At 46.6% G+C, this 26557-nt stretch overlaps 1 protein-coding gene across 2 annotated transcripts in view; it reads left to right on the top strand.

Annotated features, from left to right (window-relative positions):
• Positions 1-26557, top strand: part of LOC141102947 (SRSF protein kinase 3-like) — a 76140-nt gene that overhangs the window by 21969 nt on the left and 27614 nt on the right. The window contains exon 1 of one of the 2 annotated variants that reach the window (XM_073592004.1): positions 13285-13492. The exons of the other annotated variant lie outside the window; for it this stretch is intronic. Coding sequence (XP_073448105.1) covers positions 13358-13492 — 135 coding nt within the window. The 5' untranslated portion in view covers positions 13285-13357. Of the gene's footprint in view, positions 1-13284; positions 13493-26557 lie in introns of those variants that run through there. 2 annotated transcript variants of the gene reach the window in all.

The raw sequence follows: 26557 nt of genomic DNA, 5'->3' as shown, positions 1-26557 counted from the left end.
ACCATTATTTTCCAGCACTGCCTTAACCCTCTTGGGCATGGAGTTCACCAGAGCTCCACAGGTTGCCACTGGAATCCTCTTCCACTCCTCCATGATGACATCACAGAGCTGGTGGATGTTAGAGACCTCGCGCTCCTCCACCTTCCGTTTGAGGATGCCCCACAGATGCTCAATAGGGTTTAGGTCTGGAGACATGCTTGGCCAGTCCATCACCTTTACCCTCAGCTTCTTTAGCAAGGCAGTGGTCATCTTGGAGGTGTGTTTGGGGTCGTTATCATGTTGGAATACTGCCCTGCGGCCCAGTCTCCGAAGGGAAGGGATCATGCTCTGATTCAGTATGTCACAGTAGATGTTGGCATTCATGGTTCACTCAATGAACTGTAGCTCCCCAGTGCCCGCAGCACTCATGCAGCCCCCCAGACCATGACACCCACCACCATGCTTGACTGTAGGCAAGACACACTTGTCTTTGTACTCACCTGGTTACCACCACACACGCTTGACACCATCTGAACCAAATAAGTTTATCTTGGTCTTATCAGAACACAGGACATGGTTCCAGTAATCCATTTTCTTTAGTCTGCTTGTCTTCAGCAAACTATTTGTGGGCTTTTTGTGCATCATCTTTAGAAGAGGCTTCCTTCTGGGACGACAACCATGCAGACCAATTTGATGCAGTGTGTGGCGTATGGTCTGAGCACTGACAGGCTGACCCCCCACCCCTTCAACCTCTGCAGCAATGCTGGCAGCACTCATACGTCTATTTCCCAAAGACAACCTCTGGATATGACGCTGAGCATGTGCACTCAACTTCTTTGATCGACCATGGCGAGGCCTGTTCTGAGTGGAGCTTGTCCTGGTAAACTGCTGTATGGTCTTGGCCACTGTGCTGCAGTTCAGTTTCAGGGTCTTGGCAATCTTCTTATAGCCTAGGCCATCTTTATGTAGAGCAGCAATTCTTTTTTTCAGATCCTCAGAGAGTTCTTTGCCATGAGGTGTCATGTTGAACTTCCAGTGACCAGTATGAGAGAGTGAGAGCGATAACACCAAATTTAACACACCTGCTCCCCATTCACACCTGAGACCTTGTAACGAGTCACATGACACCTTGGAGGGAAAATGGCTAATTGGGCCCAATTTGGACATTTTCACTTAGGGGTGTACTCACTTTTGTTGCCAGCAGTTTAGACATTAATGGCTGTGTGTTGAGATATTTTGAGGGGACAGCAAATTTACACTGTTATACAAGCTGTACACTCACTACTTTTCATTGTAGCAAAGTGTAATTTCTTCGGTGTTGTCACAGGAAAAGATATAATAAAAAATTTACAAAAATGTGAGGGGTGTACTCACTTTTGTGAGATACTGTATATTTGCAAACGTGTGCAAACAAAACCCTCTGTTTTTAATGTGAATTGTTAGACAGGGCTAATTTGTTTGTTTTGCAGGCTGACTGGTAAGTGCGTTAGGTCCCCCCCCAAAATTCATACCAGACCCTTATTCAAGCATGCGAGCGAGCGCCCCCCCACCCCTAACAAACAAACCAGGTCACATACCCTCAACATGGAGGAGTGCTTTGGGGCAGGGGCCTCTTCCCCACAACCCTGACTGGTGGTTGTGGGGGTCTGCGAGAAGGGGCTTATCTGAATCTGGAAGCCCCCTTTAACAAGGGGTCCCCCAGATCCCCCCAAAAAAGTGTAATGTATAACTGACAGTAGGCAGTTTTTGACAATTCCTTCATTAAAAAAATATATATAAAAATGTCCCCCACAAAGAGAAAAAAAAACTCTGGCCCTGATGAAGTCTCCCATTGTCTGCCCGCTCCGCCATCTGACAGCTCTTAAATAACTAAGGGGCGGGGTCACTGACATTCAGCTGTCAGTGGGGAAACTGACAGCTGATGAGTCATCGGTTGTTAAGGATGCAGTGGCCGGCTTCCCGGCCCACACCTTAACAACCAACTAGTCTTCACACAGAGTTTTCAACTGGAATTCGTTAGAAAATAAAGAAACCAAATGAGACTAAACAAATTTTCCATTCTGCATATGCCTGACGACTTTGTAGAGCACAAACAAAACAATTACATGTGTCAAAGCCAAAGTCATAACAAAGTAGCACTCATCCAAAGTCACATCAAGTCGCAGGGTAAAGTCGCAATGGAAATTGCATGATTTTAAGGCGCACAAGTGTAAATGGACTTTTTAAAGCTGGCCATAGATGGACTGAAATTTGGCCAGTTCAGCAGTGACCAGCCAAATTTCGATCCATGTCTAGCTGCCCCCCGTTTGACAGAAGTCAGTCGTTAGATCAATATCTGAAGGGAAGAAAGTGCCAAACCGGCATAGTGTAGCACAATTTATTAAGTAAAATACCATATAAAACAAATAGAACTCACAAGCGGGTGAGAGGGAGAGAGAGGATGACAGTCCGCAGTGGATTGTAATGAGCTGGGAGCTGTGTGGTATTCCTTGGAGAAGAAAGCTGGCTGTGGTGGGGAGCAAGATGAGACTGGAGTCCGTACAGGGAGACCGGCATCAGGCTGCCCTGTGTGGCCGCGATGGTGTATCCAGAAAACGGATGTCCGCCCAAAGACAATCTGTTCAGCTGGCGTAGTGAGAGGAGCTGTCAGTCCAACCGCTGTGTGAGCCAATCGGGACGCGTTTCGGAAGCTTAACCAAGCCTTCTTCATCAGCCTGCTCAGGCTGATGAAGGAGGCGTGGTTAAGCCTTCCGAAACGCATCCCGATTGGCTCACACTCTCTCCCCCTAACCCGTTTGTGAGTTCTATTTGTTTTACATGGTATTTTACTCAATAAATTGTGCTACACTATGCCGGTTTGGCGCTTTCTTCCCTTTCCTTCCTTTACAGATTGTGGATTTCCAGCCTACAAATGAAAGCGTTTTTTGGTTATGTCGTTAGCTCAATTTCTGTTGAACGGAAATGTTGGAAAAGCTTTCTTTATCAACGGCTGCAGCCAATTACAGTGCGAATGGAGAAATCTCTCCTGCTGGCTATTATATACTGACTAGACACGTGCACAACAAATAAATTTGTTTTTGTTTCGTTTCTTTACGTTTCCGTTAATTCGTAACGATTCGGAATTTCGTAAGACGCGAGTTTTCATATTTGAACTCGATCGTATTTTCGTAACAGATATATTCTCATTGATACAAAATGATTCGTAATTCCGTTAGTCTAATGATTCATAATTTCGTAAGACGCGAGTTTTCATATTCGGACTCGTTCGTATTTTCGTCTAATTTTGACTCGAAATTCGTAATTTTGTTAGATAATAGTTTTTGTTTATTCAGTACACTACTCGTAATTTAGTAATTGTTACTTTTGTGAGATTGCCTTTTTCATTGATTCGTACTTTCGTAGGAAATAAAGAATAATAATCCTATGCTTGCTTTTCTAATAAGTCCTGTACTTACTCCAGTCCACGCCCTCAGTCACGAGACCTGACTCCGCCTCCTCCCCAACTGAATGTAAAAAGATTCAGGAATGCCGTGTGACTCCGACACAAAAGGGATAAGCTGATTGGCTAAAGATATTAAGTATAGTAAGATACAAATCACTCTAATACACTGCCCATTCGAAAGAACGTCCCAAAAAACTCTGAAAAAAAACTCTGGCCCTGACGAAGTCTCCCATTGTCTGCCCGCTCCGCCATCTGACAGCTCTTAAATAACTAAGGGGCGGGGTCACTGACTGAAAGAACGATTCCAGAACACGAACAAACGAAATTACGAACAGACGAAGAAACAAAATTACGAACACGCGAATGAAAACACGAACATACGAAATTATGAAAAGACAAAGGATTGAAAATACGAAATGTAAATCATTCATTAAAAATTTCATTTTCTTTCTTTTACTGTTTCGGAGTTTCGTATTTTCGTAAGTTTGTCCGTTCGTAAGTTCGAATTTTCACGTGTTTGTTTTTTTGCTTATTCGTAATTTCGTAAATTTTCGTATTTTGGTTCTTTCAGCTATTCGGATGTTCAAATTGATCCAAATGTACAAATACTAACAAATTCGTACGAAAATCTATTCGTTAGGAACCGAATCGCACAAGTCTAATACTGAGAGCCTCGGGACCAACGGCTGCCTGAATACCCCAAAGGTGACTCCATCTGATAGGACGCAGTCACTGTTCGGCCGATTTTTTTTCCACCTGGCTCGGCTGACTTTTAAATTGACTTTTGTCAAGTTGGGTTGTGCTTGCAGGGACACTCACAGCTCAGATCGGCAGCAATTGGCCAAAGTTTGAGGCGTCTATGGCCAGCCTATGTAATGAATGAATATGTCTGCGCCTATCTGACTTTTTACATTAGCATGGCTCTTATCACATGGAAGTGATTGTTTCCAGCTCCAGGCCTCTCAGGCAGCAGCAGTTATTCGGGTCTGGCAGCAGACGTTGGAGGGGAGAGGTTAGCCGGGGAGCAGCTGGCTGGAGGGAAAGTATTCTATAAATTGCAGCTCTCCTTCTAAACATATCTGTTGGGAGGGCTGATCTTATATCAGACAGCACTGAGCTCTGCTCTCCATGCCTAATATGTCCAGGAACTCTGACAATGGTATACCTGGTATAGGCGGGGGGGGGGGGGGGTCTGGGGCCCTCTGGCCAGAGGAGAGGCATGCTGGGAGGCCACAGTTTAAAGGCTCTGCTGCTCCCAGAAAATTATAAAACTATAAGTCGCTGAGCGCCACCATTACTAGTAAAAATAAATAAATAAATAAAAATAACCCCTATTTTGTAGACGCTAACTTTTGCGCAAAACAATCAATATACGCTTATTGGCATTTTTTTTTTTACCAAACATATGTAGCAGAATACATATTGGACTAAATTGATGAAAAAAATGAGATTTTTTACATTTTTTTTATTAGATGTGTTTTATAGCAGAAAGTAAAAAAGATTGTTTTTTTTGTTTTTTTTCAAAATTGTCGGCCTTTTCTTGTTTATAGCGCAAAAAATAAAAAACGCAGAGGTGATTAACCGCTTGCCGACCGCTGCATGCCGATATACGTTGGCACAATGGCAGCGGTGGGCAAATGGGCGTACCTGTACGTCCCCTTTAAGAGGCGCGTGCCCGCCGCGTACAGCGTGACTGTGCCCGTGGGACCAGCGGACTCAATGTCTGCCGGTCTCCCGGCGATCGTGTCACGGAGCCTCAGAACGGGTAAGTGCCTATGTAAACAAGGCATTTCCCCGTTCTGGCTTGTGTCATGCCAGAGATCACTGCTCCCTGTCATCGGGAGCGGTGATCGCTGTCATGTCAGTGGAAGCCCATCCGCCCCCACAGTTAGAATCACTCCCTAGGACACACTTAACCCCTGCATCGCCCCCTAGTGTTTAACCCCTTCCCTGCCAGTGTCATTTAAACAGTATTCAGTGCATTTTTATAGCACTGATCGCTGTATAAATGACAATGGTCCCAAAATAGTGTCAAAAGTGTCCGATGTGTCCGCCATAATGCCGCCATTACTACTAAAAAAAATAAAAAATAAAAATATCATAAAACTATCCCCTATTTTGTAGACGCTATAACTTTTGAGCAAACCAATCAATATATGCTTATTGCGGGGTTTTTTTTACCAAAAATATGTAGAAGAATACATATCGGCCTAAACTGAGGAAAAAAAATATTTTGGGGGGATATTTATTATAGCAAAAAAGTCAGCAATAATGCGTTCTTTTCAAAATTGCCGCTCTTTTTTTGTTTATAGCGCAAAAAATAAAAACCGCAGAGGCGATCAAATACCACCAAAAGAAAGCTCTATTTGTGGGGAAAAAAGGACGTCAATTTTGTTTGGGTGCAACGTCGCACGACCGCACAATTGTCAGTTAAAGCGACGCTGGGCTGAACCGGTTAAATACCACCAAAAGGAAGATGTAATTGTGGGGGGGGGAGGATTACATAAATTTTTTGGGGTACAGCGTCGCACGACTGCGCAAGTGTCAGTGAAAGTAAAGCAGTGCCGTATCGCAAAAAAATGGCCTGGTCATGAAGTGGGGGAGTAAATTTTTCCGGAGCTGAAGTGGTTAATAATGTATTAATGATTACAGAGGTGCATTCATTTGTGTATTATATATTAGCCTGGAGAATAGCTCTGCATATATACAAATGTCTTCATTCCTGTTGGAGTTTCTGCAACAGAGAAAAAAATATGCATTACACTTTATTAAACTTATATTTCTAAGCGAAGCCCTCAAAATGCCATCAGGATTATGTGTCCATTATGGACGGAGTCCGGCTTTCTCATCAAAGGCCTCGGCCTAATATGTGCCTGGCTGCAGCTTGTAAATACCGCTCAAGCATCTGTGAGACTGGAAGCCATGCCAGGACACTCAGCAGAATATTCCAAGTATAAATATTACCAGACATTAAATGACACTGTCACCAAATCCCCGATTGTTCTGCTGCCAGGACAGCTGCTGGAAATGATTACTGTACGCTGGAAGGAAGCTGAACTCCAATACATGGGGCCATATAGTAGTCCATAACCTATACGTATCTCCTCCTGGGTTACAGCCAGGTCCTACACCACCGCTCCAAAAGGTCCATCAAGGGTTGGAAGAAATTGGCTAAAGTGGGAGTTTTGGCTTAAAAATTGGGACATTTTGGTCAACAGTGCCTTGCAGCATTGGGGTTCCCAGTTCAAATCCCAGCTAGGACACTATCTGCATGGAGTTTGCATGTTCTCCCTGTTCTCGGGCAGGTTTCCTCCCACACTACAAAGACATGCTGGTAGGTTTATTGGCTCCTGTCTAAATTGGCCCTAGTGTGCATGTAAGCATGTATTATAGAGATCTTAGATTGTAAGCTCTTTGAAGGCAGGGACTGATGTGAATTTAAAAAAATAGAAAGCACTGTGTAAATTGTCAACGCTAAAGAAGGTGTCACCTTGTGGCAAAATGCATGAGAAGCAGAGGGTGCAAATGGCTTTAACCGCTTTAACCACTTGTGGACGGCCTGCCTGCAATGTGCTGTGGACAGGCAGCCTACACAAGCAAAGCAACTGAGCTGTATGTCGCTGCCTGGTTCCTGTGCGATTGTACACAGCGGGTGCCTGTCAGCAAGTCCGGGCCAATGATTCACAGCCGGGACCTGCTGGTCGGCTGTGTCCAATTACAGTCCAGAGCGCTGTGTTGACAATCAACACAGAGCTCTGTACAGCAAGAACAATCTCTCTGTTTCTCATCCCTGCAAAGCATGGGATGAAGAGGCCTCATCTGTGCCCTCTAATACCTCCTTCCAGTGCCACCTACCAGTGCCATGAATCAGTGCCCACCAGTGCATAAGTGTCAGCAATCAGTGCCACCTATCAATGCCCACGAGTGCCACCTATCAATGCCCACCAGTGGTGCCAATCAGTGCCATCCAGCAGTGCTGCCTATCAGTGTCACCTACCATTGCCGATCAGTGCCCATCACTGTCACCCATCAGTGCCCATCACTGCCACCTATCAGTGCCAGCTATCAGTGCCACCTATTAGTGCCCTTCAGTGCCACCTATCAGTGCCCTTCAGTGCCACCCATCAATGCCACCCATCAGTGGCCACCAGTGCCGCCTATTAGTGCCCATCAATGTAGCCTATCGGTGCCCATGAGTGCAGCCTATCTGTGCCCATCAGTGCAGCCTCATCAGCGTACATCAATGAAGGAGAAAAATTACCCGTTTGCAAAATTTACTAACAAAATATAAAACGGTTTTGTATTTTTTTTTTAAATCCGTCTTTTTTAATTTTTTTAACAAAAAATGAAAACCCCAGAGGTGATCAAATAACACCAAAAGAAAAAGAGATAAGAGAAAAATGAAAAAAAAATCATTTCTGTATAGTGCTGTATGACTGCGCAATTGTCGTTCAAAGAGTGACAGCGCTAAAAGCTGAAAATTGGTCTGGGCAGGAAGGGGGTTTAGGTGCCCGGTAAGCAAGTGGTTAAATAACAGAAGAGAGAATAAAGTAAGATGTTGATGTCATGATGACCTTTGGTGACAAGAATGGAGAGCCTGAACATAAGCACCACTTACTGGAAGGCGGTCATTGTCATCTAATTTTGGCCATCACATGGATGTATATATAAACGGGATTCTGTCCTCACCTCCCTGACACTAAACTCTAAATCTCCCATAGTTCCTGGCTTCCCTCCAGAGTCTATCGCTGTCACTCTCAGGAGGTGACACCGAGTATTATAAGGTGTTCAGAATTCTTGGCCTCTCTCACGGTCATTCAAAGGTCAAAAAGTTCCCCTGATAACGGAGAATGAAGAGAACGTTTTTTGTCATGTAAGAAGTCTTGCACAGTTTTACCGGCTCCTCTCCTGGACTAAAATTGCTTAATCTGATTTCACTGCACACTGTGAGCTTCTCACATTGTACATTAGAAGATGCAGCAAGTGATATAGAGCCTCATTTCCTAGCTGGAGGACATCCAACATCATCTAGCTCAGGGGTGTGAAACTCAATTTCATTGCAGGCCGCATCAGCATTATGGTTGTCCTCAAAGGTTGTCTCTGTAAGACTAGATGTCCAGATCACCCCAACCCCCTTTACATCAGATGTCAAGAGTCCCACCATCTGTACAGAGGTCTAGAGCCCCATCCTCTCGTGTACAGAGACTGCAAGAGGCTGATCCCAAGTTAGAGTCAGGTGCGTATTTTTTGCATGCAAAATAAATGAATTCAACGTTTGGGTCTTTCTATAGTTTATATCTGCAATAAGTGAAAAACAAATCAACATAATTGAAGCCTAACTCCGCTTTTAACCACTTGTGGACTGCCCCATGCACATATACCATACCTCCCAACTTTTTGAGATGGGAATGAGGGACACCTATCAGCAAAAGTATGTAGGCATAGGACACGCCCCTTGCCGCGCCCCCTTAAAGGAGAAATGTACAAATAAACAAGATTGGGGGTGTCCAAACTTATTTCAAAGAGGGCCAGATTTGATGAAGTGAACATGCGCGAGGGCCGACCATTTTGCCTGACATTCTTTGAACCATTAAAATTCGGTCTAAGTGTGTTCGTTCTAGCACTAATACATTGCCCAACAAGAATTCTCTTGCCTTTGTGACTGTGTGTTAGTAAAGAGATGAGCTTGGGCGTGTTATTTGGATATACCGTATTTATCGGCTTATAACACGCACCTTCACTTTAAGAGGGAAGTTTCAGGAAAAAAAACTTAAATTTTAAATAAAGAACTGTGAAGCAAAATAAGGGTCAGTGCCTATCTGCAGACCCCCAATCGCCACAAATGCAGAACCCACCATTGCTCGGAATGCACCCACCATTGCCAGGAATGCACCCACCATCATTGCCAGGAATGCACTCACCATTGCCAGGGATGCAGCACCCATCATTGCCAGGAATGCACTCACCATTGCCAGGGATGCAGCACCCATCATTGCCAGGAATGCACTCACCATTGCCAGGGATGCAGCACCCATCATTGCCAGGAATGCACTCACCATTGCAAGAAATGCAGCACCCATCATTGCCAGGAATGCACTCCCCATTGCAAGAAATGCACTCCCCATTGCAAGAAATACAGCACCGACCATTGCCAGGAATGCAGCACCCATCATTGCCAGGAATGCACTCACCATTGCCAGGAATGCAGCACCCATCATTGCCAGGAATGCACTCATCATTGCCAGGAATGCAGCACCCATCATTGCAAGAAATGCAGCACCCATCATTGCCAGGAATGCACTCCCCATTTCAAGAAATGCACTCCGCATTGCAAGAAATACAGCACCGACCATTGCCAGGAATGCACTCACCATTGCCATCAGTGCAGCCTTGGAGGGGACATGGAGGGGGCAGGACGAGCGCCAAAGATATCCTACAGGAGAATCTCCTGTTTACACAGCGGCTTCTTTAAGTGAAAGTCCCGCCTCCTTTGATGGACAGAAAAGTCGCCCAATGGCAACGCCGGAGACGGGACTTCCTAGTACAGAGGCTGCCGTGTAAACAGGAAATACTTCTCGTCCCGCCTCCTCCCTCCGAGGCAGCCAGACTATATATCTTTTATGGCCCCGGCGCTGGGAGATCGTCGGGGGCCACAAAAGATATATATGTTTAGATAACCAGGCGGCCCGTTCAAAACCGGACCACGAATCGTGATTGGCCCGCGGGCCGGACTTTGGACATGTCTGGGTTAAACCCACAAGTGCTTTTTTTTACCACTACTATTCCTTTATATTGGCTTTTGGAATTTACAAATGCATCTAGAAATCAGATGAAAGGTTTAGCGCTGAGAAATAGATTGATAGATAAAAATGGCATTTTATATACAACTATATAGATTAGACCAAAATGAGGGACAAATGAGGAGGAAAGAGGAACAGAGGGACATTGCTCCAAATCAGGGACAGTCCCTCGAAATCAGGGACAGTTGGGAGCTATGCATATACAACGATGGGGGCAAAGGCTCTGCGCCCGATCACGTATATTTCTGGGTAGGGGGGTGCGTGTGCATGCCTGCCGCCCCATCTGTGATGTGATGCGCCTACAGCACAGTCAGTTAGCAGGTCCCAGCCAACGATTTATGGCCGGAACCTGCTGATTGGCTTAGCGAATCACAGTATAGAGCCCTGTGTTTACTAACAACACAGGGCTCTGTACATGGAGCAGAGATATCGCTGTAAATCTGCCACCTCTACTAGTAAAAGCAGCACATATTAGACACATTACACATTGTTAGGCACACAGTTAACCCTTTCATTGCCCCTAGATGTTAACCCCTTCCTAGCCAGTGTCATTAGTACAGTGACAGTATACAGTATTATCAATGATCACTATATTAGTGTCACTAGTGATGTCAGTATCAGTCAGTTCCCACTCAGTGTCAGTTAGTGTCCCGCCGCACAGTCCCACTATAAGTCGCTGATCACCATCATTACTAGCATAAAAAAATAAAATAAATAAAAATTCCAGTGTTTATACCACCATTTGTAGACGCTATAAACCAATCAATATACACTTATTGGGATTTTTTTTTCTTTACAAAAGACATGTAGCAGAATACATTTTGTCCTAAAATTATGAAGAAATTCGATTTTTAATTTTTTTTTTTATTGGATATGTTTTATAGCAAAAATTAAAAAATATTGTTTTTTTTTTTTCAAAATGTTTGGTCTTTTTTCGTCTATGTAATAAAAAATAAAAACCCGGTGGGGATCAAATAACACTAAAGGAAAGCTCTATCTGTAAGAAAACAAATAATAAAAATGTTGTTTTTGTACAGAATTGCATGACCACGCAATTTCCAGTTAATGGGAGTTCCACCCAAAATTGGAACTTCCGCTTTAAGTGCCACAACCACATTTGGCATGTCATTTTTTTTGGGGGGGGGGGGCGGATACCCTCTTTTTGGAGTGATCCAGCTCCTACATCCTCCCGGGGCACCACGGCGCCGGAAGGAAGTTCACTTCTCCTCCCCCCCTCCCTCTCGGCAATCATCTGGGACACATCACAGGTCTCAGATGATTGCCCGGCCAGTCACAGCGTGCAGTGCGGCTCGTGCATGCGCAGTGCGTGTTCGGCTGTGAAGCCACAGCTGGGTGCCCGCAGTGACAATGCCGGCGCCGCAGAGAGGAGGGGGGGAGAAGCGAGGCTTCGTACGCCCGAATCGCTGGACCGTGGGACAGGTGAGTGTCTGATTAATAAAAGTCAGCAGCTACACTTTTTGTAGCTGCTGACTTTTATATGGGTGGAACTCCGCTTTAAAGTAGCACAGGTGGTAATGTCCCTTTGAAAAGTTAACCGCTTAAGGACCGGAAGAATTTGCCCCCTTAATGACCAGGCCATTTTTTGCGATACGGCACTGCTTTGCTTTAACGGAAAAATTTGCGGGCGTGCGACGTTGCAACCAAACAAAAATGATGTCCTTTTTTCCCACAAATAGAGCTATCTTTTGGTGGCATTTGATCACCTCTGCAGTTTTTATTTTTTGCGCTATAAACAAACAAAGAGCGACAATTTTGAAAAAAAATCGCAACAGGCGTATATTGATTGGTTTGCGCAAAAGTTATCGCGTCTACAGACTATGGGATACATTTAGGGACTTTTATTTTTTATTATTTTTACTAGTAATGGCGACAATCTTTCTTGTGAAAAAAAAAAAAAGTAATGGCGACAATCTGCGATTTTTTTAGCGTGACTGCAACATTGCGGCGGACAAATCTGACCCCAAATGGCACTTTTTTGGGGGACCAGTGACAATATTACATTGATCAGTGCTATAAAAATGCACTGATCGATGTAAAAATGACACTGGCAGGGAAGGGGTTAACACTAATGCCCCGTACACACGAATTTCCATCAGAAAAATCTTGGATGGTTTTTCCGATGGAATTCCGCTCAAACTTGCCTTGCATACACATGGTCACACAAAAGTTCTCTGAGCTTTCGACCGCCAAGAACGCGGTGACGTACAACACTACGACGAGCCGAGAAAACGAAGTTCAGTGCTTCCGAGCACGCGTCGAATTGTTTCCGAGCATGCGTGGTTTTTTTTTGCGCGTCGGAATTGCATACAGACGAACGCATTTTCGGATAGGTACTTTTTCCGACGGAAAAATACAGAACCTGCTCTCAATCTTTTGCTGGCGGGAATTCAGCCAGCAAAAGTCCGATGGAGCATACACGCAGTCGCAATTTCCGACCAAAAGCTCTCATCGGAGTTTTGCTGGCGGCATTTCCGATCGTGTGTACGGGGTTTAAGGGGCGATCAAGGGGTTTTAATTGTGTTCCCTTAGGTGTGTTCTAACTGTGTGGGGGATGGGTTTACTGGGACATGGCAAAGATCGCTGTTCCCGATCACTGGGAACAGCAGATCTCTGAGATGTCCCCTGTCAGAACGGGGATCCGCCTTGTTTACCATTCTGCCTCTGTATACCGTGATCGCAGGTCGCCGGCGGACGTCGAGTCCGCCCGACCCGCGGGCATGCTCCCGCCGTGTGCAGCAGGCGCGAGCCGCCGTACAGCTACAGTATAACGATGGCGGCTGGTCAGCAAGTGGTTAAAGGGCCCAAAAAAATGTTTGTGTGCTAAATTTAAGAAACGGTTAAATAGAAAAGGGTAGGGGGGGGGTGATACAGCTGCTGCTTTAACAGCACTGGAAATCGAAGGGTTAAAACAGGTGCAATCATAAGATGACCGTAACTGGATCAGTCCGCAGCTGTCCAAACTTTATGATCGCCCCCCCCTCCCCCCCCCCCCCCCCCTCAACAAAATAACTTTCTCACCAATGGACTGAAGTTCCAAACATGATTTGAAATTGATCCCACCTCTCCTTCCTCACCACATTCCCCTTCAGAGGAAGTCTGTGCTCGCTGCCCTTCTATGAACCGTATGGTCACCTCATTCCAGCTCTGGGACTTTGCAGAACACATTATAGGGAGCACCAACCGGGCGCAGCAAGACAAACCCCGTGTACCCGCTGCAGACGACGCTCTGGACACACTGAGCACCTCAACTGTGAGTCTTTTCTAGAAGAAAACATTTAATAAGCAATGTATATATTCCTGCAAATCCCTAACAACCAATTAGAAGAGCTCTCCCAATTATCTGACAACACTAAACTCAAATCTGATTGGTTAATATTAATTGATGTGTTTTTTTTTTGTGCTGCTTTATGAATTGAACTTAGCTAGGAGAGCAAAAAACAATATCTATAAATGATGCAAAAAGCAAATGATGGTTTGTAGTGAGCAGCTTAGGTTATGTTCACATTTGTGCATTGGGGGAACGCACGCAAATAAAATCGCATCCTTTCCCGCAAGGCACAGAAACACAATGCCCTTTACAAAGCCATTCATTCAGTGATTGTAAGGGTTCGTGTTTTTTTTTTTTTTTTTGTAAAACAAACATATCGTACTTACCTCCACTGTGCAGCTTGTTTTGCACAGAGTGACCCCGAACATCCTTATCTGGGGTCCCCCGGCGGCTCTCTCAGCTCCTCCCCGCATCAGATAACCCTCTAGGAGAAGCGCTTTTCTGAGGGGGTTACCTTGTGGGCGCGCTTCCGAGTCCAGCATTCGGCGTCCATAGCCGTTGAATGTATGACTCAGCCCCGCCCCCTGCGTCATTGAATTTGATTGACAGCAGCGGGAGCCAATGGCTGCATCTATCCAATCAAGAGCCGAGAACCCCAGGCAGAGAGATAACGCGTCCCCGTCGGCTCAAGGTCTAGGGCTCAGGTAAGTAAAATGGGGGGAGCTGGGGGGGGGCCGGTCACTGCCAGGTGTTTTTTCACCTTAATGCATCGGATGCATTAAGGTGAAAAAACATGAACCTTTACAACCCCTTTAAAGTGCTACTAAACCCACAACAGTAAAATCAGTCTGTATATGCATTAAAGCATGCTTGTTATATTCACTGTGGAACCTAAGAGGTTAAAAAAAAAAAAAGTCTGTTTGATCCTGTCTTCTCTGATCCTCCCCTTCTTCCACTGTCCCCAACCCATCTCCTGATAGAACAGAGCCTTGGGGGCACTCTGCACATGCTCAGTTTGGTGTGTGTTACTAGAGAGTTTGTTTTTTTCTTGGGAGGGTGCATGTGATCAACACAGGTTCAACCAGCACTGTCCAGACAGAGGGTCAGGGTAGGGTTGCCACCTGTCTGGGATTCACCCGGACAGTTCGGGTTTGGAATCATGCGTTTCAGACTGTCTGAGACCCGGACACATTTTTCAGACCGGACTATGGCTTCCCAGCTGGGTTGCTGGCTGCAGTTGTCTATGCTGAGAGTGTCTGTTACACTCTTTTTCACACTGCCCAAAGCCAGCACTAACAATCACACTAACAACAGCCAGAACTAACAATCACACTAACAACAGCCAGAACTAACAATCACACTAACAACAGCCAGAACTAACAATCACACTAACAACAGCCAGAACTAACAATCACACTAACAACAGCCAGCACAAACACACACAGACGGGAGAGAGGGCTTGATCCGGACCTCTTTCTTCCGCCCCTACCCCTCTGTGTCTGCCCACGCTCCAATCTCCAGCGCTGTACTTCAGAAAAGAAAAGTGGGGATGGGAAATTTGAAGTCCAGCAGCCTCAGATACATCTGGATGAGAGGTGCTGACTGCCAAGGGGTAAGTGAGCTCACCATCCATCTCTGTCTGTGACTGAAGTCTCCCCCCTTCTCTCTCCTGCCTCTAAGTGAGTACGCTAAAGTAAATCAGAGTTCTCAGAGCACCCCTTACATCAGAGCTCCCCTTTACACCAGAGGTCACAGTGTATCCCCTTACATCCGAGTCCTCTCTGTACACCAGAGCATCCCTTTTGTTAGAGTGCCAGGAGTTCCCCCTTACATCAGAGTCTGCAGAGTCCCCCTTTACAGTGAAAGGGAACTCTGCGAGTTCAGACGTAAAGGGGAAACTCTGTGGGATCTGATGTAAAGGGGGAGCCCTGTGGACTCTGATGTAAAGGGGGAGCCCTGTGGACTCTGATGTAAAGGGGGAGCCCTGTGGGCTCTGATGTAAAGGCGGAGCCCTGTGGGCTCTGATGTAAAGGCGGAGCCCTGTGGGCTCTGATGTAAAGGCGGAGCCCTGTGGGCTCTGATGTAAAGGGGGACTCTTGTGACTTCATATGATTAAAAACATTTCTAATCTATGCATACTATGAAAATAAATTGCTGTGCGACACTAAAGTGTTCGGGTTTGGCTTGAAGAAAAGGTGGCATCCCTAGGTCAGGGGTCCTGCAGCCTGCTGGCCGCCTCTTAAAGGGCAACGTACAGGTAAGTGGTTTTGCCTGTACGAGCCCTTCTGCCGCAGTATATCTGCGTGAGGCGGTCGGCAAGCAATTAATACTTGGTTGCAAATCCTTTGCAGTCAATTACAGCCTGCAGTCTGGAACGCATAGACATCACCAGACGCTGGGTTTCATCCCTGGTGATGCTCTGCCAGGCCTCTACTGCAACTGTCTTCAGTTCCTGCTTGTTCTTGGGGCATTTTCCCTTCAGTTTTGTCTGGCAGTAGGTTTTGTTTTTCTGCCTCCAAATGCCTTTGTGTGTATGGACACATAGGCTAACATGAAGGGGAGCTGAGAGGCAAAAAAAAAAAAAACGTCAAATGCCCCAAAAAGCATTGTTGGTGTTCGGGCCGAAATGATACTTTTTAAATAAAAATACCCCTATAATACACAAGCTCAGGGCTTTTTTTCTCAGAGAATAGGTGCGGGAACTCCCCCTTTTGGGAGTTACCCATTGTCTTTGCCCCTACCTACCTCGGAGCACCAGTCCTTGGCTCCACCCCCTACCCACCTCCCAGCACCGCCCCTTTTAGAGAATACAGAACCAAGTAGCATTTGTGGTACTAAGTAATTTGTATGAAATTTGTTATTGATAACAAGAAAAGTAATAAAATAGACCCCTCACAGCCAACAACAATAGACCCACCAGCAACAATAGATCCCCCCCCCCTGCAACAATGGAACACCTACAACAAAATACCCCCCAGCAACAATAGACCCTCTAGCAGCCAGCTATAGACTGCTCCCTCAACAGTAGATCCCTCCCAGCAACAACTGACCTCCCAGCAACATAAGACCCACCCCAGCAACAATAGACCTCCCCCAGCAGCAATCAACCCTTCTGCAGAAATAGATCCCCTCCAGCAACAATAGATCCACCAGCAGCATCAATAGACACTGTAGCACAACCCAGCGCTCCTTGCCATCACATACATTCAGTGCTGGAGGTGCCGGAACTGCGTTCCCCCCGCGTACCCGCTGAAAAAAAGTCCCGCACAAGCTTAATGTATTCTAGTAAAGTTAGTCTGTAAACTAAGGTCTGTTTTGTTAGTTTATAGCAGTAGTTTGTTATTTTATAAACTTACAGCAGGCCGTGGCCATCTTAAGTGTGGGCATCTGAAGCCAGACTGTATTTCTTCCTGGATCTCATCCTTGCAGATCTCCCACATGCTCAGTGCAGCACAAGCAGTGTAATAGGTTTCAGGTCAGGTTTCCATAGCAACGGCTGTGTCAGAGGAAGTTGCTGCCCCTTCCCAGAATGCATTGCAAACAGGAAATGATGCGATGAGCCACGACCAGGGAGGAGGAAGTGAAAAATGAATACAGCAGATATACAGTAGGTGCTTAGGAAGAAAATAAAAAAATATCCAATTCGTTTACAGTGCACAGTTTAGTGAGGGATGCTGAAGAGTTGTAAAAGTGGGTGGAACTCCACTTTAATGCTTAGCATGCATGTGGCCTTATACTTAGGCCTTGAGCTGGACCTAGGCATACACATAGGAATCTGATACTTGTTTGGCAATAATTTACACCATGTTTGATCCAGGTCTGAGAATAAAAAGTACTGAAGCTGTACACAGCCAGGGAAGTAGCATTTTTCAATGGCAGCAATTCTTCAAGATCTGTGCAGGAGCTTCCTGCATAGTTGCCAACATTGTAAAAAAAAAATGTGGGACACTTTTGTGGCTGTAGACGGAGTCGTACAATAATTAGGGGGCGGAGCATTCGTTTGTAGGTGTGGCTTGGGAAAATATACAAGTGCTGCGAAAAATGGGCGCGGTTTACGTGACACGTGGGCGTGGCTTAAATGGGCGTGGCTCAAGAGGATGTGGTTAGAGTCTGAGATCAGCAGATAAAGATACTCCAAATGGTTGTTATGGTGTCAGGATGATTGAAGCGCATTATTTCTATTATTACATTGTAATATAAAATGAAATCATTCAACTCACCATAATCACTGGGATCCCTGAGAGCCCTTTCACACTAGGGCGGTTTGCAGGCGCTATTGCGCTAATAATAGCGCCTGCAAACCGACCCGAAAGTGCCGCTGCTTTCATTCCAGTGTGAAAGCCCCGAGGGCTTTCACACTGGAGCGATGCGCTGGCAGGACAGTAAAAAAAGTCCTGCTAGCAGCATCTTCGGAGCGGTGAAGGAGCGGAGTGTATACCGCTCCTTCACCGCTCCTGCCCATTGAAATCAATGGGATGGCGCGGCTATACCGCTGGCAAAGCGCCTCTGCAGAGGCGCTTTGCGGTGGTATTTAACCCTTTCTGGGCCGCTAGCGGGGGGTAAAACCGCCCCGCTAGCGGCCGCATACCGACGGTAAAACGCCGCTAATAATAGCGGCGTTTTACCGCCGACCCCGCCCCAGTGTGAAAGGACTCTTAGCGTGTCACTAGCCACGTCGCCTGCCACCAGCCGTCCGTCCTTGCATCAGGTGTCCCAGCAGAGTCCGTCCTTGCATCAGGTGCCCCCAGCGGAGCCCCCCTTACACCAGGAGTCCCCAGCGGAGCCCCCCCTCACACCAGGAGTCCCCAGCGGAGCCCCCCTCACACCAGGAGTCCCCGGCGGAGCCCCCCCTCACACCAGGAGTCCCCAGCGGAGCCCCCCTCACATTAGGTGTCCCCAGTGGAGCTCCCCCTCACATCAGGTGTCCCTGGCAGAACCCCCCCTCACATCAGGTGTCCCCAGCACAGCCCCCCTCACATCAGGTGTCCCCGGCAGAGCCCCCCCTCACATTAGGTGTCCCCAGTGGAGCTCCCCCTCACATCAGGTGTCCCTGGCAGAGCCCCCCTCACATCAGGTGTCCCCGGCAGAGCCCCCCCTCACATCAGTTGTCCCCAGTGGAGCCCCCCTTACATCAGGTGTCCCCAGTGGAGCCCCCCTTACATCAGATTCCCACAGCGGTGCGGTGCGCCCCCCCCCCACCTAAGAGGTGTCCTAGTGTGTCCCGGCCGCATGGCTAGAACTCCCGCCCCTTTCCATAACAGACTGGCAGCGGGGCGGGGGGTAGGTGGGGCGAGGCGGAGGGTGGGCGGCGACGCAAGAGCTCCGTCTAGCCCCCCAGCCGTCTTCCTGAAGTTCTTTAAGATGGCGGCCGGCGGAAACAATGTCTCCGCCGTCCCCGGACCTCTAGCGAGGGCGGCGAAAATCGAGAACCGGATTTCTCGGGACATTTCCCGGGACACCACAAATTCGGGAATGGAGTGTAATACCCCGTACACACGGTCGGACTTTGTTCGGACATTCCGACAACAAAATCCTAGGATTTTTTCCGACGGATGTTGGCTCAAACTTGTCTTGCATACACACGGTCACACAAAGTTGTCGGAAAATCCGATCATTCTGAACACGGTGACGTAAAACATGTACGTCAGGACTATAAACGGGGCAGTGGCCAATAGCTTTTATCTCTTTATTTATTCTGAGCATGCGTGGCACTTTGTCCGTCGGATTTGTGTACACACGATCAGAATTTCCGACAACTGATTTTGTTGTCGGAAAATTTTATATCCTGCTCTCAAACTTTGTGTGTCGGAAAATCCGATGGAAAATGTGTGATGGAGCCCACACACGGTAGGAATTTCCGGCAACAAGGTCCTATCACACATTTTCTGTCGGAAAATCCGACCGTGTGTACGGGGCATACGTCCCGGGAATGTCCCGGGAAATCCGGGACAGTTGGCAACTATGTTCCTGTAATGAAGACCACTCACTGCTGCTCTCTGTCCTTGTGCAGGGTGACTGGTCTTGTTTCCGCCCCCTTCCTGTCTGTAGTGGATGGAGCCTGCAGGGCTCCTCCCACAGTTCTGCTCTCTACACAAGCTATTTGCAACTAGGGTGACCACATTTTCAAACTGCCATTCAGGGACCCAAAAAAAGATGTGCCTGTAAAGCGGCACATCTGTAGCATGCATAGAACATGCTGCAGCAAAAATTACATTTCTAAAGAAACAAAAGAGTCAATCACATTCAGTGGCGTCACTAGGTTTGGTGTCACCTGGTGCGGAAAACCATGTAGCTGTGTCCAGCAGCACCCCCGTTATCAGACCAGCTCAGGGGGGCAGCTCAGCTACAATGTATTTAGATATATATATATCTATATATAAAATAAAACTGCCACAGGGAGCTAGGGCCACCCTCGGCATGGTGTCACCCCTCCAGCAGGTGTCACCCGGGTGTGGACCGCACCCCCCTAGCAACGCCACTGATCACATTTTAATTGACTCGTGGTTGCAATTTCTGGCACCCGGCTATTGAAAAAAAAATAAAGTTAAAAAAACGGGTCTGGTATGGACTGGGGGGGGGGCGGAACCTCGCATGTTTTTTTTTGTTGTTTATTTTCCTTTTTACCGGCAATTTTTTTTTCTATCATTCAGCTGTCAGCGGGGAAGCCCATATACAGCTGATGACTCATCAGCTGTTAAGGACGTGGCTCCCGGCCCCGCTCCTTAACAACCAACTTTTACTACACCCTGATTGGGCAAAGCTTTGCCCAATCAGGGTGGCTAATGCACTGTGCAGGGTGGCTGTGTCAGTTTCATATTCTGGGACACTGTATTGTCCAGTAGTAGGCTGGTGGGTTTTTGTTTGGGGGGCGCGCCAGCTTACCCCCCGCTACTGTCTGCGCCGGCACTTACCCCATCTAGACGTCCAAGGAGCGGCGGGGATCGGGCATCCGAGGCGCAGCGACGGGGACCGGGCATCCGTGGCGCAGCGGCGGGGACCGGGCATCCATGGCGCAGTGGCGGGGACCGGGCATCCGTGGCGCAGCGGCGGGGACCGGGCATCCATGCATTGGCTCTTCTCCTCCTCGCTTCCACCGTCTCCTCCCCTCTTCCTAGGCATCCAATAGGAGCGCCTGTCCTTTCAGCCAATTGGGTGACGGGCATCATTCGCTGTTGTAACACACCTGGGTGGGATCGGAGCGCACTCTCTGCGACCCCACTCTATTTTGAAGCCTATTGGAGCCTCTGGCTCTAATCAGGTGCTTTAAAAAAAAACCTGTCCGTTCTAATTCATGCGACCGGTGACCTGAAAGGGGGCAAACGTATGAATAGGGGGTGGCCCCGACGGCAATGGATAGATTCATGCATAGCATGAATCTATCCATTGCATATAGGGGGTGGCGAGGAGAGAGGGGACGGCGCCCGGGACATGTGGTCACTCTATGTGCAACACAGTGATGATGTCACTGCTACTTTTACAAGGTAATAACAAGCATTGACCTAAGGATTTCTGACATTGACACTCATTTACACCCTGCAATGTTGGTCCCAAAACGTTTACCATGTCAGAGTCACTTTATACAGACCCTTGAGTTTATAGCCACCATTAATATTCCAAGTTTCTTCCATGATTTTACAACTATGCATAATCTATATCCCACTTTTGCATTCAGAGTTTTTGTTCACATAAAACCTTTTTTGGTGAAGTTGATATCAGTTTGTCCTGTGACACAAGGTTTCGGCTTTATTCCAGTGCATTCCAGATCACAGCGATGAGTAGAAACCCGGGTATTAAATGAGTTACTCAGAATTTCATTAAATCAATCAACATTTTTTACTGAGTGATGTGCTCAAGTTACTTGTGCAGCGACCAGGAAATAAATATCATCAAGTGTCAAATACTGACCTGTCACCAGTAAAGGTTTCCCAGCATTATGAATTGCAATAAGGATAACCGGCATTGCTTCTTTACATTTTTTTTTATCACATAAGAAGGCTCAAACTGACATTGAGAATAAATACTCAACTCTAGCCAAAACTTGTGGAATCTTTTTATGCTGTGTCCTCACTTCCTGTCTATTGAATGGGTGTCATAAAGACCAGTCCCTCCAACTCTCTCTTTATGTGCAGGGTGCCTGGTCTTGTCTCCGCCCTCCCCCTGTAGATTTCTGCAGGCAGCCTGTGGTGGGTGGAGCCCACTGGGTCCCACCCACAGCTCTGTTCTCTGCAGCGTACAGCAAAGTGATAATGTAACCAATACTTTTACAAGGTATTATTGGGATTGCTAAGACCCCTTTCACACGAGCGCCTCTGCTTAACGAAATCCGCTTGCTCAGCGGGGAATCTATTCGCTGATCCCTGATGAGCAGACAGATGACAGGTCCTTGTCCGCTCCGCTGTGCAGAGCAGACACAGACACAGTCCCGTTCTCCTCTATGGCTAAAATGGATGGAAACGGACCACCTGTCCGTTTCCATCCGATCCACCGGGCAGAAGGAAAATAGGACCACCATCTGTCTGTTTTTGGCGGACAGGATCGGATAGCAGCGAGTGTCAGCGATCCGCTGCTCCATAGAGGAGACTAGAGGGTCTGAAAAACTGACAGGCGGACCTGGTCAGACAGCCCATGTGAAATGGCCCTAAATCATTTGGTGCACACAGACATGCGTACGGCCAGCGGGTGGGCTTTATCGCCAAGAGGCCGCATAGAAGCGTCCCAAATGTTAACATCTCTGTGCTGAAAGCGCGCTCTCTGCACGCTCCCAGGACAGTTACCGGCGGGTACTGAAAAGCTCCTGATGCCTTTTGCGATTGGGAGGTTTCCGATCATGTGACTGCTGTAATTGACTGTCATCGGAATGCCCGCATTCACTTCCCAGCATGTTTTACCTTTTATAGGGCCAGGAGGTGGCGGCTGGAAGGGGTTAAACCTGTACACTACTGTGCAAAAATTTTAGGCAGGTATGAAAAAAAACAATATAAATGAAGAATGCTTTCAGAAATAAAAGTGTTCACAATTTATTTTTTATCAAAATGCAAAGTAAGGGCCCTTTCACACGGGCTGTCCGATCTGTTCAGCCTGTCAGTTTTTCTAGTGGACCTGATCGGACCTTGCAGTCTCCCCTATGGAGCGGCAGATGTCAGCGGATCCGCCGATATCCGATCCAAGCCTGTCTGCAAAATCCAGACGGATGCTGGTCTTATTTTTTTCCATCCGTTTGGCAGATCGGATAGGAACAGATGAAAACAGACAGGCGGTCTGTTTCCATCTGATTTCCCCATAGAGGAGAGCGGGACTGTGTCCATGTCCGCTATGCATAGCGGAGCGGACAGAACCTGTCATCCACCTGCTCAGCGGGGATCAGCGGATCCATCCCCAACTGAGCAAGTGAAATATGTTCCCCAGAGGCGCCCGTGTGAAAGGGCCCTAAATGAACAGTAGAGAAATCCAAATCAAATCAATATTGGGTGTGACCACCCTTTGCCTTCAAAACAGCATAGATACGTCTAGGTACACATGCACACAGTTTTTAAAGGAAGGCGGCAGGTAGGTTGTTCCAAACATCTTGGAGAACTAACCACAGATCTTCTGTGGATGTAGGCTGCCTCAAATCCTTCTGTCTCTTCATATAATCCCAGACAGAGATGATGCAGTATCAATGTGACATAAAACTGTCTTCTACAACAGTAGAGTTTGGCTGTTCCTCGCCCAGTTTTAAGCCTCCTACACAGCTATTTCTGTTTCAACTAATGACTGTGTTTCAAGCTACATATGAAATTGATGATCATTAGCACCTGCTTGGTATAATTGGTTAATCATACACCTGACTCTAATCCTACAAAATCTTAAACTTTGTGCAAGTGTAATGCCGCGTACACACGGTCGGACTTTTCGTCTACAAAAGTCCGACAGCCTGTCCGACAGACTTCCTGCGGACTTTCGGCGGACTTGCAGCAGACTTTCTAATGAACGGACTTGCCTACACACGACCACACAAAAGTCCGACGGATTCGTACGTGATGACGTACACCGGACTAAAATAAGGAAGTTCATAGCCAGTAGCCAATAGCTGCCCTAGCATGGGTTTTTGTCCGTCGGACTAGCACACAGACGAGCGGATTTCGGGGTCCGTCGTAGTTACGACGTAAAGATTTGAAGCATGTTTCAAATCTAAAGTCCGTCGGATTTGAGGCTGAAAAAGTCTGCTGAAAGTCCGGAGAAGCCCACACACGATCGGATTACCAGCCAGCTTTAGTCCGTCGGCGTCCGTTGGACTTTTGTAGACGAAAAGTCCGACCGTGTGTACGCGGCATAAGAATTGATGCTGGTTTGAAGCCAAAGGGTAGTCATACCAAATATTGTTCCGTTTCAGGTCCGAATTCAGGCAAAAACTCGGGCTGAAATCGGACCTGAAACTGTGAACCAGGACGCATCGGGGCCCTGCTGGGAGCCATATGCAGCGATGGTGTGAACCCAGCCTTAGATTTTTCTTATGTTCGTTCACTTTCCATTTTGTAAATTGATAAAAATAAACAATTGAAATATATTTTTTTAACGCATTCTTAAGCCTCATACACACGATCAGACTTTATACAAACTTTTCTGTGGATTTCTGTACAAAGGCGTTGGCCGTGAACTTGTTAAGCATACACAAGGCAGGACTTTTTAGGCAACAAAGACGAACGTAGTGACGTTTCAACGTACTGACGACACTTCAAAAGAAGACGTTCAATTCTCCGGCGCCACCCTTTGGTCAACTTCTGTATTGTTGTCTGATCTTTTGCATTGGTTCTGAGCAGGCGGGTTTGTACTTTGTACTAAAGTCCGATGGTTTTGTGTACACATGATCAGACTTGCCGACGTCAGACTTTTGTTGCCGCCAAGTTTGTCTGTTCGCACAGCCAACATTTGTCCGATGAAAACCAAAAAAGTTTGTCCGATGGAGTGTAGACACAGTCGGATGTTGCCTTAGAACAGCTAATTTGCATGTTTGTTGTCAAAAAGTCCGATCGTGTGTACGGGCCTTTACTTTACAGCATTTCTTTAAACCTGCCTAAAACTTTTGCACAGTACTGTACATAATGGCTGATTGCAGGGGCTGCTGTCACTTTGCAGTCTTGTAGTCATCACCAAGTTTGGCCTATTGAAATTACCACTCAATGTTACTTGAATTTGACATATCACATATCCGCAGATGTGAAGGCTGATGAGGTTAGGTTACAGGGCGATGGCTATTTTCAGCACTCACCCACTTATCAGGGTGTGGAAAAATTGGCCATTAACATTGATTTAAAAAGACTTTGGAGGGATCTATAAAACCAGAGATAGGATTATATCTCTTCTCCCTATAAAATGAAAACCATCTCAAAAATATTTTGACTAATTGGAATAAGACACTTTTACGAGGATTAGTTCTAGTAACACAGACCCTGAAAAATAGTCAAGCTAATCTTTTTTTGATAAATATATATTTAGGGTGGTATTTTAATTTGATGTTGCAATGGACATCAAGTTCTTAACCACTTAAGCCCGGACCATTTGGCTGGCCAAAGACCAGAGCACATTTTGCGATTTGGCACTGCTTCGCTTTAACAGACAATTGCGCGGTCGTGCGACGTGGTTCCAAAACAAAATTGACGTCCTTTTTTTCCCACAAATAGAGCTTTCTTTTGGTGGTATTTGATCACCTCTGCGGTTTTTATTTTTTGCGCTATAAACAAAAATAGAGCGTCAATTTTGAAAAAAACGCATTTTTTTTACTTTTTGCTATAATAAATATCCCCAAAAAATATATAAAAAAACTATTATTTTCCTCACATTAGGCCGATACGTGTTCTTCTACATACTTTTGGTAAAAAAAATAAGCGTTTATTGATTAGTTTGCACAAAAGTTATAGCGTCTACAAAATAGGGGTTAGTTTTATGGCATTTTTATTAATTTTTTTTTTACTAGTAATGGCGGCGAGCTGCGATTTTTTATGATTTTTACTGATTACTGTAAAAATGACACTGGCAGTGAAGGGGTTAACCACTAGCTGGCTAGAAAGGGGTTAAGTGTGTCCTAGGGAGTGATTCTAACGGTTAGGGGGCGTGGCTACGTGTGACACATCACTGATCATAGCTCCCAATCACAGGGAGCTGTGATCAGCGACAGTGTCACTAGGCAGTATGGGGAGATGCTTGTTTACATTAGCAGCTCCTCGTTCTTCCTCTCCATGAGACGATCGCAGGTATCCCCGCGGACATCGAGTCCGCGGGACTCGCGATCCTACTCACGGAGCTCGCGGCAGGGTCGCACGCGCGCCACCAGCGGCACGCACGCGACCACACGGCGGCAAATTCAAAGGGACGTACCTGTACGCCCATTTGCCCAGCCGTGCCATTCTGCTGACGTAAATGTACATGCGGTGGTCGGCAAGTGGTTAAAGAAGAATTCCAGGTATGGATATTTTATACATAGCTACATTGGTCTAGCTTGGATTAATGTAACTATACATATCATACCTTGCTGATGTCCCTGATTGCTGGAAACCACTGTAGTAGACACCACTACTCTAGTGATCTCCACATGCTTCTGGGTCCTGTGCTGATATATTATGAACACAGGAGGTCAACCTCTCAGCACAGGCACCATTCAGAGAACTCCCCGCCTCTGCACCTCATCCAATCAGAGAATGCTTTGCATTCATGCAAAAAATGCAGAGCACTCTCTGAATGGCTCCTGTGCAAAGCGGTTGATTGACCTCCTGTAATAACAATGCATCAGGCTGGCCACTCAGCACAGGACCCGGAAGCAAGTGAAGATCACTGGGGTAGCGGTGTTTACTTCTAGGATTCCTGACTTCCAGAGCCATTGGCCAGGTATGGTATGTACAAGCTGGACCAATTTAACTGTATAAAAATATACCATACCTGGATTTTTCTTTGGTTCTTCTGAAAATGACATAGCTCAGATGGTTACTGTGGGAATAGATCAAAGGAACCAAAAACGTCCTCCACCTAACCAGCAGAAAGCACAGTGGACCGTTCTTGGATGAAAAGGTATCC

The sequence above is a fragment of the Aquarana catesbeiana genome, linkage group LG07 (genome assembly GCF_042186555.1).
Source record: "Aquarana catesbeiana isolate 2022-GZ linkage group LG07, ASM4218655v1, whole genome shotgun sequence".
NCBI lineage: Eukaryota > Metazoa > Chordata > Amphibia > Anura > Ranidae > Aquarana > Aquarana catesbeiana.
Note: the sequence above shows the minus strand (reverse complement) of the source record. Positions and strands in the feature narration are given on the sequence as shown.